Genomic DNA, 18,875 nt, shown 5'->3' on the forward strand with positions numbered 1-18,875 from the left:
GTCATGTTCTGTAAATGACTTGTGGAAAGATTAATAGCTTTACCCTGTCAAAGTTGGTGTTTGATGGGGGACTGGAATGGAGTGATTTCTCCATAATTGGATAGGACTTCTGAGAAAAATATGAAAAATTTCCCAAGGTAAATTACCAAGTCTTTTTTGATTTGATGGATAACTTGGGGTTGGTTGATATATGGAGACAGAAAAATGGCATTGCAAAAGGGTATATTTATTTTTCAGAAAGACAGATATTTTTCAAGAATAGATATGATTTTGACTTCAAAAGACTCAGCTACTAAGATCTCTAAAATAGATATTTTACCAAAGACTTTTTCAGATCATAACCTTGTGAGTTTGATTTCTAGAAGAAAACCCAGCACTTTTAGATGGAAATTAAATGAAATGTTGCTACAAAAAGAAGCAATTGTTGAGAAATATAAAAAGAAATTAAAAGAAGTTTTTGAAATTAATTTCAATAAAGATACTGACTTAAGAATGGTTTGGGATGCAAGCAATGCCATCTGATACAACATTATTCTGAAATTATGATGAAGATGCAAGAGAAAACGAGATTTTGGATGAAATAAAAAGAATTAAAAACTCACCAGGGAATGTAAGTATTTCTCAACAAATTAATATTCTACAGCAACATCTATGTTAACAATAAAAGAAACTGAAATAAAATTGAATTATGTTAAACAAAGAAATTTTGAATTTGCAAACAAACCAGGGAAATGGCTGGCATACAAATTACAAAAAGAAAAAGAAAAGAAAATGATACTGAAATTACAAGAGGGAGATACTGTTATAAAGAATAATGTGGCTATACAAAAAGCATTTTATCAGTATTATTCTAATCTATTTAAAGGTCATGATATTCCTTTGGAGAAAATAGATTAATATATTAGAAAAAAAAATTTACCCAGGAGCACAGAAGAACAAAGACAAATTATGAATGGACCTATAACAATAACAGAAGTTGTGGAAGCAATAAAAAATATTATACTGGGAAAGACTTCTGGACCAGACAGTCTATTATAAGTGTTTTGATGATGAACCTTTACAAAATAATATGAATTGTATTTGAATTGTATTTTACAAGGGGAAATGATGCCTAAGACATGGAAAGAGGCCAATGTAGCATTATACCTAAAGATGGGCAAGATCTCACTCTGACAAGAAATTATAGACCAATTTCGTATTATTGATAATTTTACAACAATTTACAATTACAACCAAAAAGACAGTTAAATATCAATGTTATAACTGTTTTAGACATATTGGAATATTTGGAAAAACATAATGAAAAACAAATAGCATCAATATGTTTAGATGCAGAAAAGACCTTTGACAACCTGAATTGGACTTTTTTGTTTAAATTGCTGAAAGATATGGACTTTGGAGAGAACTTTATAAAATGAGTAAAATCGATTTACACTATACAGACAGCAAAAATAATTGTTAATGGAGACTTGATCGAGATACAGAAGGGAACAAGACAAGGTTGCTCACTGTCCCCTCTTTTGTTCATTCTCATTCTTGAAAGGATTAGGGGTGTAAGAATTAAAAAAGAGTATTAAGAGCTTTTGCAGATGATTTGGTATTGGTTTTGGAAGATCCTTTAAAAGGAATTGAAATACTAATAGCCAAACTGGAATAATTTAGTGCATTAGCAGGTTTCAAGGTAAACAAACAGAAGACAAAAATGTTAACAAAAATATTAAAATTCAAGAGCAAATGGAATTGATGAATAAGACAAGTTTTATTATTGAAAAGAAGGTAAATAATTGGGTATTACTTTGACAAATATGAATTGTATGCTTTTTCAACATAATTATCTTAAGACTTAGACTGAAATTTAAAAAGACATGTTAAGATGGGATTTAGTTGCCAGTGTCACTGTTGAGGGGAATATTTGCGATCAAAAGGAATGCTTTACCCAGAATGTTATTTTTTATTTCAGACAATACCTGTCTTGCCAACTGAGGCACCATTTAAACAATGGTAGAAAGATATATCTAAATTTGTATTGCAGGGTAAGAAACCATGAGTTAAATATAAGGTACTACAAGATGCAAAGGAAAGACGAGGACTGGGTTTACCCAATTTGAAATTATACTTTGCTGCTTGTTGTTTAGATTGGATGAATGAGTGGACGTTATTGAGAAATAGAAGGTTCTTGGAGTTAGAAGGACACGAGCTGAGATTTCTGTGGCATGGATATTTGTTGTATGATACAGCCAGGGTTAATGTGGAGCTTAAAAACCACTATGTTAGATGTGCCATTTTGATATGGAATAGATATGAACTCAGGCTGTATCTAAAAACACCACTGTGGCTCTCAGCACAAGAAGCACATTATAGATGAAAAATGACAAGTGAGCATAAATGGTTAACATATTGTGATATGTTAGAATTCTTTCAAGAAGAATGTAAAATTAAATCAAGAAAGTAAAGAGTCCAGTAGCACCTTTAGGACTAACCAACTTTACTGTAACATATGCTTTCAAGAACCACAGTTCTCTTCGTCAGATGCATGGCATCTGACTGTGGTTACTGTGGTACAGTAAAGTTGATTAGTCTTAAAGGTGCTACCGGACTCTTTACTATTTTGCTACTACAGACTAACACGGCTAACTCATCTGGATCTAAATCAAGAAAAGATTTGATAAATGAAGGATATACTTGCCAATAGTTTTCCTATGTACAATTATTAGAAAGATTTAAAGAAGATAAAAGACTTTAAGGTTTTGAAAAAGCCTGTATTTAAAATAGAACTATGTACAAATAATGAATGTTATTGCTAAAATGTATAAACTTTTTTTGAAATTTGAGACAGAAAGAACAAGTGAAATAATCCATGACAAAATGGCCAAAAGATTTTGGATCTAATATACGAATAGAACAATGGGAAAACATGTGAATGAAAGGACTGAAATTTACAATAAGCTCTAATCTTAAAGAGAATTTTTATAGGACGATGTGTCCTTGATATAAGACATTTTGAATGCATGCTGGAAATGTGAACAATGTGAAGGGACATTTTATCATCTATGGTAGACTTGTACTAAAGCCAAATGTTTTGGATACAAATACATTAATTAATTCAGAAGATTTTAAAGATCAATATACAATTGAAGCCAGTGGCTTTTTGGGGGAGACTAATGGACATACAGTTGGAAAAAAGTCATGGAATTTTGGTTGTTGTCGATTTTCCGGGCTGTATTGCCGTGGTCTTGGCATTGTAGTTCTTGACGTTTCGCCAGCAGCTGTGACTGGCATCTTCAGAGCTGTAGCACCGAAAGACAGAGATCTCTCCGTGTCAAACTGAGAGATGGAATTTTGGAATTTTGTTTTTATATATGACAATGGCAGTGAGATTATTATATACGCAAAAGTGGAAAGGTTCAACAATACCTACAATAGAGCAATGGTTGGTGAAGATGCTGGAACTAGCAGAGATGGCTAAACTTTGATTAGAGAAAATATCTAAATATATTGTTGACTGGAAACATGTTAAAGACTTTTTGCATGAAACAAAGAAATGAATTGATGATTTGTGGTTTTGAAGATTAAGAAAAAAAATTTAGATAAACAGAAAAAAGTGTTTCTTTGTAACCATAAAGTAAGAGATAATTTTATAATTGTACTGTGTTTGCCTCAGAGAAAATTGGAAGCCTTTCTTTTCTTTTTTTTATATTATATTTTTTCTCTCCTTTTTCCCCCTTTTCTTCTTTTTTCTATTCTTTCTATGCTTTATTTTATGTTAAGTTTTGCTATTTGTATATTCTCTGTTTAAATAAATATAAACTTTAAAATAAATAAAGGAGACACATATAAAAACATGTCATGAACAACCACTCCATATGGCCAATAGTAGTTCCTTGGCACATGATCCAAATCGTATTGCCATGTGTTCCCCTCTTCAAACACTACAGTGTTCAACCAGGACACGTGCAGCCAGTAAGTTGGGCAGCTATGTAAAGTATGAATCAGTTCAAGGCAACAGGATATTTGTTTTAGTTAAGACAGAAATCCAAAAGCTAGCTTATTCACTCTTCTTTTCATGCTACATATGCCAGCATAGCAACACTGTTTATGCTTCTGAAAAAGTTTTTACATCACCAATACCTGGTCTACAGATCATCCAAGTTGTAAGAGTAGACACATGCCCAAAGGAGTGCTATCATTTTTCCATTCTCCTCCCCTGTATGCTTTCAAGTAAAATATCACTCAAAAATACCTAAGTCCAGAATATACTGAACTATTTTGTTTGCAGACAGCAGCAATTCAAACAGCCTGAAAGACTTTTTGATAGGTTAGATTTCAAGGCAAAAATCAAGTTACTTCTTCCATGCCCAACAGACCATCCTGGTACATGTTTATTTACTTTTATTTATACTCAGTCTTTCTTCCCAATGGAGACCCAAGGTGGCTTACATAATTTTCCTCTCCTCCATTTTATCCCCACAACAACCCTGTGAGGTAGGTTTGGCTGAGAGCATGTGGCTGGCACAAAGTCACCCAGCAAGCTTCCATGGCAGAGAGTGGGGATTCAAGCATAATACTCCCAGATCCTAATCTGGCTAACCAGTACACCACACTGGCTCCTTTATTTTATTTATTTATGTCATTTATAGTCCGCCTTTCTCACTGAGACTCAAGGCGGATTACACAGTATGGGATTAGTACTATCTGAATCAAGGGCATTTCCATAAACAAAGCCATAGGGTAAATATTTATTTATTTATTTCAAATTTCTATTCCGCCTTCCCCATGAGCGGGCTCAGGGCAGAGAACAACATATTAAAATACAGAGCCCCTGAGGATGGGCGGTTTATAAATTGAAATAATAATAATAATAATAAATAATAATAAATACAATAAAAACAACATATTAATACACAATAAAATCCATACACATTTAAAACAGAATGGTGGACAGCCTTCACAGGGAGGGTTAAGATTTTATACACCCCTTTTTTCAGGCCGGTGGAGGCCCAGCCTCAGCCATATGCCTGCCTGGAGGAACAGCTCTGTCTTGCAGGCCCGGCGGAAGGATAGTAGGTCCTGATGGGTCCTGATTTCAGCAGACAGAGCATTCCACCAGGTGGGAGCCAGGACCGAAAAAGCCCTGGCTTTAGTTGAGGCTAGGCGGGCCTCCTTGGGGCCAGGGACCACCAACAGCTGTTTGTCCCCTGATCGGAGTATCCTCCGGGGAATATATGGGGAGAGAGTCCCATAGATATGCTGGTCCCAGTCTGCACAGGGCCTTATAGGTCAATACCAGAACCTTGAATCTAATCCGGTACTCCATTGGCAAACAATGCAGTTCGCGTAAGAACGGTGTTATAAGTGCCTTATTTGGCACTCTTGTAATAACACGCACCGCTGCATTTTGTACCAGCTGTAATCTCCGGGTCAGGCTCAAGGGCAGCCCCACGTACAGCGAGTTACAGTAATCTAGCCTAGAGATGACCATTGCTTGGATCACTGTAGTTAAGTCACGGGTTGACAGGTAAGAGACAAGTTGCCTGGTCTGCTGCAGATGGAAAAAAGAGGACCCGACAACCACTGTGAAACTGTGCCTCCATTTTCAGGGAGGCATCCAAGATCACCCCCAGGCTCTTAACCCTCGGAACTGGCACTAACGGTGCCCCATCGAGGGCCGGGAGCCGGAGTCCCAAACCTAATGCCTCGTGGATCAAGTATAGGACCTGTAGGATACAGTCCTATAGGACTGTAGGATACAAGTTAAGAATCCAATACAAAGTAGAAGAAAATACTGAAACGGAACATAATCACTTCTAGGACTGATATTAGACAACATAAAGCACAGGTAGTACATAGGAGTACATATGTAAAGCAACAGGTAATATGTAAGGCAACGTAGTGGTCAAGTCTACGGTCCCTAACTCATTAGTGAAGCATCTGAGAACCCAACCCTACAATACAGCCCTCCCATTTGAGTAAAAAGCCTTTTTGAATAATTCGGTTTTGCATTGTTTGTGGAAAGCCAGGAGAGTGGGGGCTCTCCTGACCTCCTCAGACAGGTCGTTCCACAGGGTAGGGGCCACCACAGAGAAAGCCCATGTACGAGCTGTTGTTGATTTCGCCCATGTGCAGCCTGGCACCTGCAGGAGACCCTGTTCAGACGAGCAAAGCTGCCATGGAGGAACATAGGGAGGGAGGCAGTTCCATAGGTATGCCGGATCAAGGCCATGAAGAGCTTTGTATGTAATAACCAATACCTTGAACTGAGAACGGTAACTGATGGGTAGCCAATGGAGTGACTGTAGGACAGGAGTGATGCTCATGCTTCTGTTCGCTCCTGATAACAGTCAAGCTGCAGCATTTTGCACTAATTAGAGCCTCCTAGTTAACTTAGATGGGAGACCTATGCATAATGCATTATAATAGTCAAGCCTTGATGTTACCATAGCATGGATCCAAGTGGCCAGGTTGGCCAGGTCGAGATAAGAAGCCATCTTCCAGGCTAGAGTGAGGTTGTAGAAAGCATTTTTTGCCGCTGCCTTGTTTTTCTAGTAGTAGCGCTGGATCCAGTATAACTCCTAGGCTCTTAACTGAGTCAGCAAGGGTCAGACAAACTCCATCAGAAGTAGGAAGGGTAAATAAAAAAGTACAATTATGAAGCTGTACAATGCCCCCTGCCCTTCTAATTCCTCACCAACCATCAATACTAAGGTGCAAAGACCACATGCACTGCTTGGCCTTCAAGATACTGTAGCATAAGGATGCCATTCCCTGATGCCTTATAAATACTTCCAATGAAAATCTCCAGGACTTTTCTGGAATGCACAGGAAGAGAGGGGAGACACTCAAGTTACTGGGGAAGAAAAAGAAAAAGCACTTGCCACATCTAAGCAGAGATATGGTGAATTCATGGAGATTCACATTTATGTACTTGCTACTAGGCTAATTAATAAATTAAATCTATTACTGGTTCTTTATTAATTAGTTAGGTAACTCCTGTTCAAATTCAAATTCTTTCAGAAATACTTCAACAAATGCTGGAAACGGTAAAAACCCCTTAAAAACTCATACCAATATAATGAAAAGGGATAATGTAATATGGTGAATGGTCAAATGGCTTCCTCCCTGCCATTGAACCATTTGCACTGGCTTGCTAGTCTCTGTCTTGGTGGATAGTAGCGAGAAGAGTGGAAGAACTACCAGTTTCTACTAAAATAATTTTTAACAACCATTTGGAATACACAAGAACTCTATAAGATTTTTAAAGACTACATACAGAACTGCAAGTTTCAAACAATGACACAAACCCTGTCTCTCAGCATACCCCCAGTAATACATAAAAAATACAAATATTCTGTGCCTTTAGGGTCAACTTGGGCAATGTCCCAAACATTACAAAGTTCCTTCCAGCTGCACTGAACTTCCTCTAGTTCAGAATACAGGATATGAATGTGACAGCCACACCTGGATCTGCTTTCCAAGCCTCAGAGAATAAGAACAAAATAAGCAATATTCCTTGCTGAGGTGTGCATTGCCCTGTCCAACATCTTTCTAGGGTAGCTTTCAATTCAGTTTTCCAGAAAATGTTCTAGTGCATGGTATGCGTTCTTTTCCAATTTACCTTGAGGACAAGACAAATGCTTTTTAGAAGAAAGTATTTAGTGAGACATACCATGCCAAGTTCATTCCATTCTGACAATCAACCCCTAATATGTCTCTACTGAGTCAACACAAAGCTGTGACACAAAAATAGAGGATCTATTCACGTTGCATATTTCCCCAACATAAGAATTAATACTCGTGTCTAAAGAGATGTGTAAAATATAAATGTAAAGTTGGCCAAGCATGTCCATTTTGCTTCTGACATATACCTCAACTACTATAAAAAATGTTTCTAACAGTTAACTATTTTTGTAATATAATTAGTGCTTTAAAAATGCTTGATAAATACTTGACCAGTCAGACAACCCCACAATTCTAAATTAAATGGACATTTAAGAATGGACCATTCTAAATTAAATGGACAGTTAACATTGGTGTTATTGTCTGTTTAGAAAAAGCAACATGTGAAGAGCCCAAGGCAGTAAGAGAGATCGAAAGGAAGTCAATATAGCCGCTGCAGAAGGTTGCTTCCCCTACAGTCATTTCATACCAAAGCCTTGGCCTTAAGCATTAACTTACAGAAAGCCTGTAAAAATAGATCCAGAGGAATTAGCCGTGTTAGTCTGTAGTTGCAAAATAGTAAACAGTCCAGTAGCACCTTTAAGACTAACCAACTTGATTGTAGCATAAGCTTTCAAGAACCACAGTTCTCTTCATCAGATGCATCTAACCAACTTTATTGTAGCATAAGCTTTCAAGAACCATAGTTCTCTTCGTCAGATGCATCAGATGCATCTGGCGAAGAGAACTGTGGTTCTTGAAAGCTTATACTACAATCAAGTTGGTTAGTCTTAAAGGTGCTACTGGACTCTACTATCTGTAAAAATAGAATCCAACAGATCTAACCAACAACTGTAATTATTTTGAAAAGCAAGGCTTTCCTTTTTACAGTTACATTATATCTCAACCTTGGGTACTAGTCCCCAGAAAGAGTGTAAATACACTGCATTTGTTTTCATCTGTAGGTTAATGCATATGCATACACATTTTAAAGTTTAATTAAACTTCAGTGCCTTTGACACTTTCATGGAAGAGCTTCCCCCACACACAATTCTTGTACAACTCAACAAACCAATTAACCCCTTCCCAAAACTAGTTGGTGAGCCCTTAAGCTTTCTCTGAGTATTACAGTTACTTAATATATATGCATACATATGTATGCACTGACAAGGCCAGTAAACACCTGGGCCTCAGTTGCCCTTAAAGGCAATCTGATTTGCATTTGGAAGCAGAAATTCGTGCCAAGTAAAAACCCCACTAGATCATGAGACCCCCACTAGTAAAAATCCCACTAGTTTCAAAGCAAACACTATCTTGTCTGTGAGTAATTTTGCAAAGACTTATTCTTACGTTATTGGCTTTTTCTTTTTCCACTATGAGGTTTTTGACATCCATGTTTTACATTATAAATTGCTTCTAAACTTGTATTTGACATAATATAAGCTGTTTTAAAGGATAATTCCTGAAAGAAAAGGCAGTATACACATTTTAAAATAAATAGCAACTCAGAAACAGCAACTAATCTAGTTCTGAAGATCCCTAATTCAGCAACAAAAAAAAGGCTCTACACACTTCCTATATCTGTGCTACCTTCTAACAGAACAAGGCAGAGGTGGAAATAAGTAGATTGTATCTTACTCCCAGTCGTCAGTACTGGTGAAGACCCGGATTGTATTCCCATTAAAATCCTGGAGGACAGTAGTTCCAGCAACTGATGATGTATACAGCTCACTAGGATTAAAAGGGTTAAACTTCATTCCTGTGATGGCCCCTCCAGCTCCCATCTACAATGAAGGGGATGAATAAAACAGAAATACACTCAACACAGATCACTCAACAAACAGATCAACACAGCTATCCACCTAAAATTGTAGAATTAGTTCCCTTCAAGAGGGGGTAGAAATCTCCAGGCTACTAGTCCTCAACATTATTTTATTTGTTCATCTATAGAAATTGGGACAGCAGCACAGTTATTCAGTCCACAGAAGTTCACAAATATAATTTGTTAAGGTTTTTTTAAAAAATCTGTGCAGAACAGTCAAACAAACGTCATCACCAGGAGCAGGAACTTCCTCTCTTCCCCACAGTAAAGTGCTTTCTCATCTGAAAGGGAGTGAAAAGCAAACTCCAAAAACAAATAAAAGCCTTCCCCTATCTTACACATTTCCCATTCTGCAGTTATAGCTGTCAAAATCACCTACATCCCCCCCCTCTACCTAATCTTTCTCTTTGTACAGAAAGTAGAGGAACTTCCAACACAGGTTCAGACAGTGCTTTTCTTCTAAAAGAGGCGCTGCAACTCATGATGTTCACTGCCTTGGGGGCCCAAACCTGCCTGCCAAAAGAGATGCTAGTACTGCATATTGCCAGAAAAAAAGCCCTGGGTTCAACTTCAACACACCTTGTTCCACTGATACTATACTCCACCTTCATAATGACTTACCCCTTTTATGAAGCAGATTTTATTAAGCACTTCATAGTCCCACAGGATGATATCACCTCCTTTGGAGCCCACAGCAACTGTGCTGGGATGGGTTGGATGCCACTCCAAACACGTAACTCTCCTATCAAAGGGACTTGCTGTTCGGAACAAGCAGTATGAGTTGAGAGAACGCGTAAAAGGCATCTGGAGACACTGTGGCAAAGACAATGAGAAAAGGAGAATGCAGACCTTGCAATATAAATCCTGCTTATATCAGTCTTCCACAGTTTTGCATAACTGATGGGGAGACTGGACCAAACTATATGCAGATGCATGAAATGTGTATGTTTTCTCCAGTGTTTTCTTCTTTTATCCAAAGTAACTAAAGATACCTTTTCCTCAACAGGGAGAAAAACAACTGTAGGAGGGGAGATTATGAACAGAAAAATGGCTGGGAAGGGAAGGGTTACAACAGCCACTTCCATCAGTGAAACTCACACATCCAGAGACTACTTGCAGTAAAAGAAAGGAAATGTTAACACGTGTGACTGTAATGGTCTCGTAGGGTCAAGATAAACAAACTGATGCAATTCCAAGATTTTTCATTAAGCTCAATGTATATTTATCAATCATTAAATCTGGCTGGCTTAACACATTACAGGAAAATCTAGTTTTTAAAAAGGGATTGAGAAAAGAATTTTAGCAAGTTGACAAAGGAAAAGGGCATGGGGAGATATGACCAAAAAAAGGAACAAAGCAACATGACACAAGTGTGTAAAGTAGCATATATAGGGTATAATATATACAGTAAGCGTGCCAAGAAATGACCCTACACAAAACTGGGCTTGGCAGCTTGTCTTACAATAAAGAAATTCACAGATTACAGCCATTTTGTTTGCAGTTTTGGATCTATAAAACATGTATAGAGGAGTGAAACGTAAGTATGCATCAAACTATCAGAAAAGCTGGTGGTAGTAGTAGTAGTAGTAGATAATCATTACTCTGCTTGTTCCATGTGTAATGTCAAAAAAATATTTCAGAGTCGAAAGAAAACTGCAGGGAGTTTAGGCGATGACAAACAGCAAGAAGAATCACTTGCCTTCTTCAGCGGTGCCCCAATAGAAGAACCCAGCACATTCTGGTAGACATAATGGACAATACTCCTCTGCATCTCTCGCTGACGGAAGAGCACTCCTTTGTTTCCAATTATGGACCTACGGAAAGTTTGCCCTGCCAAACAATGGAAAAAACCATTTACATTTGCTTATGTGCTCATTGAGACCACATCTGCTCTACTTCAGTGGAAGCAACAGAGTTAGCAGTTAGACCCCCTCTTCATGCTGAGAGGGTCATTTATTGATGAAATAGCATAAACCCCTTCCTCGTATGCCATAAGTCTAATGCACTGCCTGGCCCGAGGCAGGGTGAATGCCAACTGGGCAGGAGCTTGGAAAAGTACCAGAACGTGAGTCAGAGGCAGTTGACTAACTGATGCAAAGATAGTAAGGCTTCCTGAGAAAATCCCTGTCTAAGCTCATCATGCCCTCCTATACCTCCCCTCATCCATTTACCCTAATCAAAGCTATTCACCTGGTAGCTCTTCCCATCCAGTGCTTACCAGATCATCAAGCAATTCTCATCTATAGTCTATCCCAGATAGGAACCATTAAACTTCTCCCCGCTTATTCTATCTCCGGACAAATCATTAAGGCATTTTTTTTGGAGCAAGACGTTATCTTGCCCCAGGGAACGTTTTGCCGTCTAATTGGGCTCCCTACCATGTGCTGTGTGTATGTGTGTTCTGGGACCCATCCATGCTCCTCCAAATTCGTTTAGGCCTTCTCTTCCCTCTTCCTTGCTCTTTGAAACACTGGTTGTTTTGCTGCCTCCATGGACCTCTGTTCCTCGAGACAACTTTAAATAACATGGTATCCTGTCAGAACACCATCTAATTTCAAAGTTGGGGGCACTATGCTTTGTGGTTTCAGCACTTAACTGGACCACAGATTCCAGAAGATGGTGCCAAGAGACCTCAGCTCTGCATTATGCTCCTATGCTATTTAACATCTACACAAAATCTGAGGTGAGAATCCATCAAAATTTTGATCACACCTAGCTTTACTTCTGCTTTCACCTGAACAGAATGGTGCAGTGGATGTGCTGAAGAGATGCCTGGAGTCAGCAGCAAGATGAATGAGGATTAATGAATAAAATACATCAATATTACCAAAGGCATTCTTGGTGGGGAGTTCTCCCGACCAGGGTGGTGATTTACAGACATAGGACTACACATACCTTAAATTATCAGCTTCACAACCTGGGGTGGTTTTTAGGGCTGACTTTGATATTCAAGGAGTTTCCATGGCTAAAAACACCATTTTTCATCGGTCAGTATATATCATGTTTTGGATACCACAGCACCTTTTTAATTAAGGATTAAGCAGACTGTCTAATTGTTGGTGGTGTAATTAACAAGATGCATCTCTTCAGCATATGCTTTGGACATGTTCAGTTAGTCATTCAGTCCTTTTGGAAGGAAGTCACTACTCAGATTAATTTTGTATTAAAATATTCGTTTATTTTTAAGGATGTTAATGTACTGTTAAACTGTTTGTCATTTGAAATATAACTGATGGAACGGAAATGAACCCTATATGCCCTTACAGTTGCTAAAAGACTTATATTACGGCACTGGAAAGACAAAAGCCCACTCCCCATAACTTATGGGATTGAGGTCCTTATAAACTTATCAACATTTGAATGTATGGCATGCAGACAGGAACTGCATATGGACTTATTTTTAGATATTTGGAAACCTTTTATAGAACATTATGTACAGATTTGCTAATAGTCTTTTTGTAACTGGCATTGGAGTTTTTGTCTGTTTTTTTATTTCTTTATTGGATTTTTTTCATTTTGCACTAATAAATTTTTAAAAAATAAAACATTTCTGGAAATTTTACATCTTGAATCTCCCTACTTCATCATTTTGTTATGTATGAACTTGAAATATATAAATTTATCCTAGGAAAACTAACAAAAATATCAATCCAGAGTTGCTTTAGGCAGATTAATTCCTTTATCCTTGCATATGTGAAATCACTATCACAGTTGAGCTACCACAGATTCATAACTACCAAATGTAGTAAAAAAACCCTAAAAATAGGATGCAAACTAGAAAGTGATTAATCTATAAGCAATATCAGGGCTTTTTTTCTGGGAAAAGAGGTGGCAGAACTCAGTGGTTGCCCTCAGAGAAAATGGTCACATGGCTAGTGGCCCCACCCTCTGATCTCCAGACAGAGGGGAGTTTAGATTGCCCTCCGCACCACTCCAGCGGTGTGGAGGGCAATCTAAACTCCCCTCTGTCTGGAGATCAGGGGGCAGGGCCACCAGCCATGTGACCATTTTCAAGAGGTTCCAGAACTCCGTTCCACCAAGTTCCAGCTGAAAAAAAGCCCCGAGCAATACTTTAAATATCACCTACCATGTAATGTTAGATCTTCAAAAAAAACATGTAATTCATCCTTACACAACAGGTAGAATATATAATTTCTCTGCTATTGCCAAGAACCAAGGATTTCTTTTTACAAATATTTACATCAATAATGAAAGAATACACTCACTGGAGCATTTTTTAAAGGAACTCTTTCAAAGGGGGAACAAAAGTATTCATCCTTGTAGAATACATGAAAACAATAAATGAACTGACTGGTTGGTAATCACCCAAATAACTGATGTAGAATTCATTGCGCAGACTTCAAACTCATTTCATTTGCTTTCACTGACAGTATCATATTGACAAATGTGATTCATTATATAATACTGAGACATGTATATTCACTTCATATTCCTTGGGAGGTGACAATCTAACCAGAAAACAACAACACATAAGACAACAATGGCTCAAAGGAGGCCTGAAAGAAAGCAAACAAGTGTAGTTTTACAGTATACTTCTCACAATCAGCCTTCAAAAACATTTGTACTTCCAGATTGACAATCTCAATTGGCACAAATTTTAGTACTGCTCTTTCCGCCAAAAACCCAGAAAACATTTAAAAATGTAACAGGAGAGCACTATCTTAAGATCAGTATTCAAGTCACAGTGGCAATGCAGAAGTCAAATCTTGGCTCAGGTTAGAAAACCAAAACTTCCACCTAAAAATTCCAAAAGCATGACAACATTAATCCCAGAAACTCTCACTGAAGCTCTGATTAAAACAGAATATTCCAGGCTGTTTTTGTGGCTTACACACACAGACAACAGCACTGTGCATATTGTTTTCAACAACAGACGTGCTGACTCTTCACAGAAAAGTCTAAAAACATTTATGTTCAGGGAGAATTCTGCTGAGCAACTCATCTTTTGCTCTTTTTGAACACCACCAGTTCTATGGCATTTGCCTTTTTTTAAAAGGGTCACCAGGAACATCTACACAGATGTTCAATGAGGTCCCTGATACAGTCTAATCGTACATGAAGCAATAGAATATAACTTCCTACAATCTCCTAATATCAGATGGAGGAAGAGGGAAATCAAATGAAACCAACATTCTACTTGCAAGGCAAGTCATGAATAAAACATGGAAAAAAGCAAAAAAGTCACACCTGAAGGCAATAAAAATGACAGAACATTAAAGATGCAGTCTGCATTCAAGTCAACAGTAAAATTCCAATTGATTTTAAATAGCAGGGATAGATCCCTAAGATCCAAAACAGACATGATGGCAGCAGACCCTCTTCTTTGGCCCATTCACTCATAAAAGGGATATTACTGAAAGTGCTAAAGGGGCATATCATGAACTCTCCTCCATCTGCAGCTTTTTCTTTTAAGGGCCAAACTAAACAATACATGTGACGCAAGGCAGGTGGGAGGATCTCCAATCTGGCTTGCAGACATATATAATTCCCAAGCACTGGGGTCTGAGAGCCAAGCTACAAGTGACGCCTTACACTGGTTGGACACTTGTCAGCTTCCCTCAAGTTTTGATGGGAAATGTAGGCGTCCTGATTTTACAGCTTGGCTCTCCATCACAGCTGCAAGACCAGGATGCCTACATTTCCCATCAAAACTTGAGGGAAGTTGACAAGTGTCCAACCTGTGTCAGGTGTCACTTGTAGCTTGGCTCTGATTTGGCTCAAGAGTGCAGCACCAGGGAAGAAGGGGCTTCAGTCTTCTCACCTAAGCTAAATGAGCAATGGGGAGCAGGGGTGCCCGACTGTGAGGCTGCACATGTATGTGTATCTCAGGCTTATTTCTGATAACTGGATCCTAGTAAAGAAAAAAGCACATTGCAGGAATTAGAGAGGATTCAGCACTTTCCAAACATTTCCTATAGGCCCATACAATCACAACTTCCACCACCATTTTACATGTGAACAGGGATGACTGACATTTAAAGGTACAGGTTTTCTGTTGGTCTGTGTAGTTTGGGCCCATGATACTAGAATATATGAAGGGAGTTTTCAGTTCTTGCCTCACTTGCATTATCCATACTATTTCTAATGTTAGGAGACAAGAATATAGAGAGCTGTTCTCTGCCTTAGTTATAGCCTGAAGGATATTCTTTTTAATCTATGACATTTTAAAGTTATTAAGAAATCTTTAAACCTCCCCAATTTTTGCCATGAAGCAGGGGAGAATTAAATTATTAGTTAAAAGGAACATCATCAAAAATGTATGGTTAAGGCTGTTTCACACTTTTTTTCTACACAGAGACAAGCTCTATGAGGGAACAATTTTCCATATGAAATGGCTAGAGCACAGAATTCAAGATTTCCTTGAAAATGGAAGGGTTTTTTTACAAGAAAGAAAGATACTGAAAGGATGATACCACTAAGAGAATTCAATTAAAGTAGCATTACATAGGTGTATGATAAACATTAAACGGAATTTATGATATTACCAGTTTTCTCTGGAAGCTTGGAGATCTTTCTCACAAGTAATTTCTTTGGTTGTGGCTCATTTTCCAGTTCCCCATTATCTCGTTTCCTTTTCCCAGTAGATTTTGCTTCCTTTTCTGAAGGAGTCTCAAGTGTTTTCAACCATTTCTTGTTCTTTGACTTCTTCTCAGAGGTCATTCTGTTCAATCCCTGAAAAAGATCAATATATGATTATTACAACTACATGCAGTCAACACAAGCCATATATACCTGCATCAACTTGAACTACCTGCTGCATTTTTTTTAATTCTTAATGCAAGACTGCCTCTGACAACCTTCAGAATTCTAGCGCTCCCCCATAAGTACACATTAAAAGCTCCATCTTTTTCATTTGTATCATCAACCCATTCCCCTTTTCAGAAATTCATAATCCCTGGAAACAATGCTGTTTCAAAATCAGTAAATAAAATTTTCTTGAATAGATGGCTCTTAGAACTCTTAGCCCATTGGAGATCTTCCATACATTTACAACACATCACAAAATATCCAAAATGAAACCACATGTGTAACCCATTAAAATTAGGATGCACTCAAGGAGTTGTTACTTTGTCACCCTGTGTAACCTCAGCCTTCTCCTTGTCCTGCGCCATATGATGAATAAACAAGGATTTACTCACACATTTTAGGTAGTTCTCACCGATTATAACTCAAGAATCCATAGGTTCTTTAATCAGTAATCTTAGAACACTGCTACAAGCAGGGTTTCAGTTTGTGGTGGGCAAGACCACTATTTATATATTCATTCTTATAATCAGGCATACATTTCAACCTGCATTCCTTTCCCCATTGGAAAGGCACGTACAGCTAACGCAATTTTAAGTAATAATGTCTTAATTTTTCTTGCATAGAGCAAGCTTGTAGCACAGGGAATACATAACATGGCTTTAGTCGCATAATTCTATTACCAAAGAATATTTATGACCAACATCCATGTATGCATGGACAAACACTGATAGAGCTTCTGATATGGCCGTGGTACTAAAATTTCAGGTTTGAGATATCAAGGCTTCAATCCCCATTTGAGAAACGCAATTGGGTCCTTGTGCAAGTAATAACAACAAAAACAACTGTACTTATATACCACTCTTCTAGACAGATTAGTGACCCACTCAAAGTGGTGAACAAAGTCAGTGTTCTCCTCACAATACAGCTTGGGACTGAGGCTGAGAGGAGGGGCTTACCTTCCGAGTTCTCATGGTAGTAGTGGGATTTGTACCAGCAGAGTGCTGATTCACAGCACATCTATCTCACTGTGAGATACATACTGTGAGAAAGATTTTGAGTTTGAACAGCGATCCATACATGCCCACCAACTCAGAAGAAAATAGAAGTCCAGCGGCATCTTAAGCACAAACAAATTCATGCTAGACTAATTTTATGAGCCAGATAAGACTTCATCAGACTTATATAACAAAGTTCTGACTCATAGAAGTATATGCTGGAATAAACTCAGATACTCCTTAAGGCACAGCTAGACTTCTCTTTTGTTTTCCTGTAACAAACTAATATGTCTCTAGATTTACCACCAACACTGAGGAATGGGGAGGTACGGCTGTCAGAATGCTCTCGGAAAACCAAAAAGTCACATACTTGCAAGGATAATTCTTTCCTATTCCCATACCACCTTGCAACCAGTGGAAGGACAAACGCTTATACGTCTGAACATAAACTCAATCTTATTTTGTTTCTCTTGAGAGCATATTAGCATACGAGAAATGAACGTTACTATCTTGCGTTCCCGACTGAGCTCCTGCAAAGTTTAGAGACTAACATTTCATCATCCCCCCCCCTGCAAGAAAATTTCTAGCTACGATGGGAGGGAGGCGGTGTCTGAAAGCAAAGAGAAGGAGTTCCTGAGCCGGAAAGAGAGAGACAGAAAGAAGAGTACTATGTTCTGAGAAATGCAGTCCAGGCTTGCGGGTCTCCATTACACATTATGGAGCGGGAAGAAGAGAAGCGGCAAGAGACGCCCCTCACCTGTTCTCCTGTGGCCCTGACTGCACCTCCCCGACACAGCAGTTGCAGACCTGGTGGCCTCGTTCCGTCTTGGGACTACTAAAAAGGCGCGGGAAAGGGGCGCCTTCCTGGCAGTTTCATAATCTAGCTTCAGGGCAGAGAAGCTATCATAGAGCAAAAGAACAAGCAGTTCACACAGAAGCCTCTAGTCGAGTTCCGGCAGGGCCTACAGCTGTGGGGCGAACTTCGGCTGAAAAGACTTCGCGTCCTCATTTACGCGGTAGAAGGCTCGGCGGAAGATGTTTGTTAAAATGGTCGTTCGCTCGCTTGTCCTAGGGAAGCATATAGGGGGAGAGAGAGAGAGAGGCGGCCTTCTTTTGAGACAGCCACACGAAGAAACTTTTGCCGTTTAATGCTGGGCGCGGGGTGTCTTATTTTGAACGAAGCCTCACTCTAGAATTCTTTACACTACAGGAAAAGACAACAGATTTTATATCAGAACAACTCTAAGCAACATGAAGGGCAAGGATTATTCGGAGAACGCACAGAGTGCATTTCCATTTCCTCAGTACTAATTCCTACCGCAGCTAGTATTGTGAAGCGTGGGTTCTCTGGCATAGTGGACCGAGACCATTGGATAAGAAATGGAAAATGAACAAAGACTACAAAAAAATCTCTTTTTCTTTTTCTTTTTTTTTTTAAATCTTATCCCACACAACTTTAAGAAACCCTCTTAAAATTCCTTTCCATACTTTCCCTAAATACTTAATGCATACCACTTAAAACATATACAAAAATCCTTCTTAAAATATTTTAGCTTTTCCTTCTCCTCTTTTGTTATCTATCTAAATTCCTTACCTACATTCCAACACCTTAACTTTCTGACTTTTCCTTCTCTAAT

The 18,875-nt window shown here is 38.5% G+C and overlaps 1 protein-coding gene across 2 annotated transcripts in view; it reads right to left on the bottom strand.

The window, feature by feature from the left end:
* DDB2 (damage specific DNA binding protein 2) overlaps positions 1–18,148 on the bottom strand; it is a 32,497-nt gene extending 14,349 nt beyond the window's left edge. For both annotated transcript variants that reach the window (XM_054972438.1, XM_054972439.1), the window contains exons 1-5: positions 17,996–18,148; positions 15,982–16,168; positions 11,175–11,305; positions 10,097–10,288; positions 9,292–9,437 (exon numbers count right to left, since the gene is read on the bottom strand). In XM_054972438.1, coding sequence (XP_054828413.1) covers positions 9,292–9,437; positions 10,097–10,288; positions 11,175–11,305; positions 15,982–16,156 — 644 coding nt within the window. In that variant the 5' untranslated portion in view covers positions 16,157–16,168; positions 17,996–18,148. The remainder of the gene's footprint in view (positions 1–9,291; positions 9,438–10,096; positions 10,289–11,174; positions 11,306–15,981; positions 16,169–17,995) is intronic.
* Positions 18,149–18,875: the final 727 nt, after the last annotated feature.

Source organism: Eublepharis macularius, chromosome 2 (assembly GCF_028583425.1).
Source record: "Eublepharis macularius isolate TG4126 chromosome 2, MPM_Emac_v1.0, whole genome shotgun sequence".
In the NCBI taxonomy this organism is placed as follows: domain Eukaryota; kingdom Metazoa; phylum Chordata; class Lepidosauria; order Squamata; family Eublepharidae; genus Eublepharis; species Eublepharis macularius.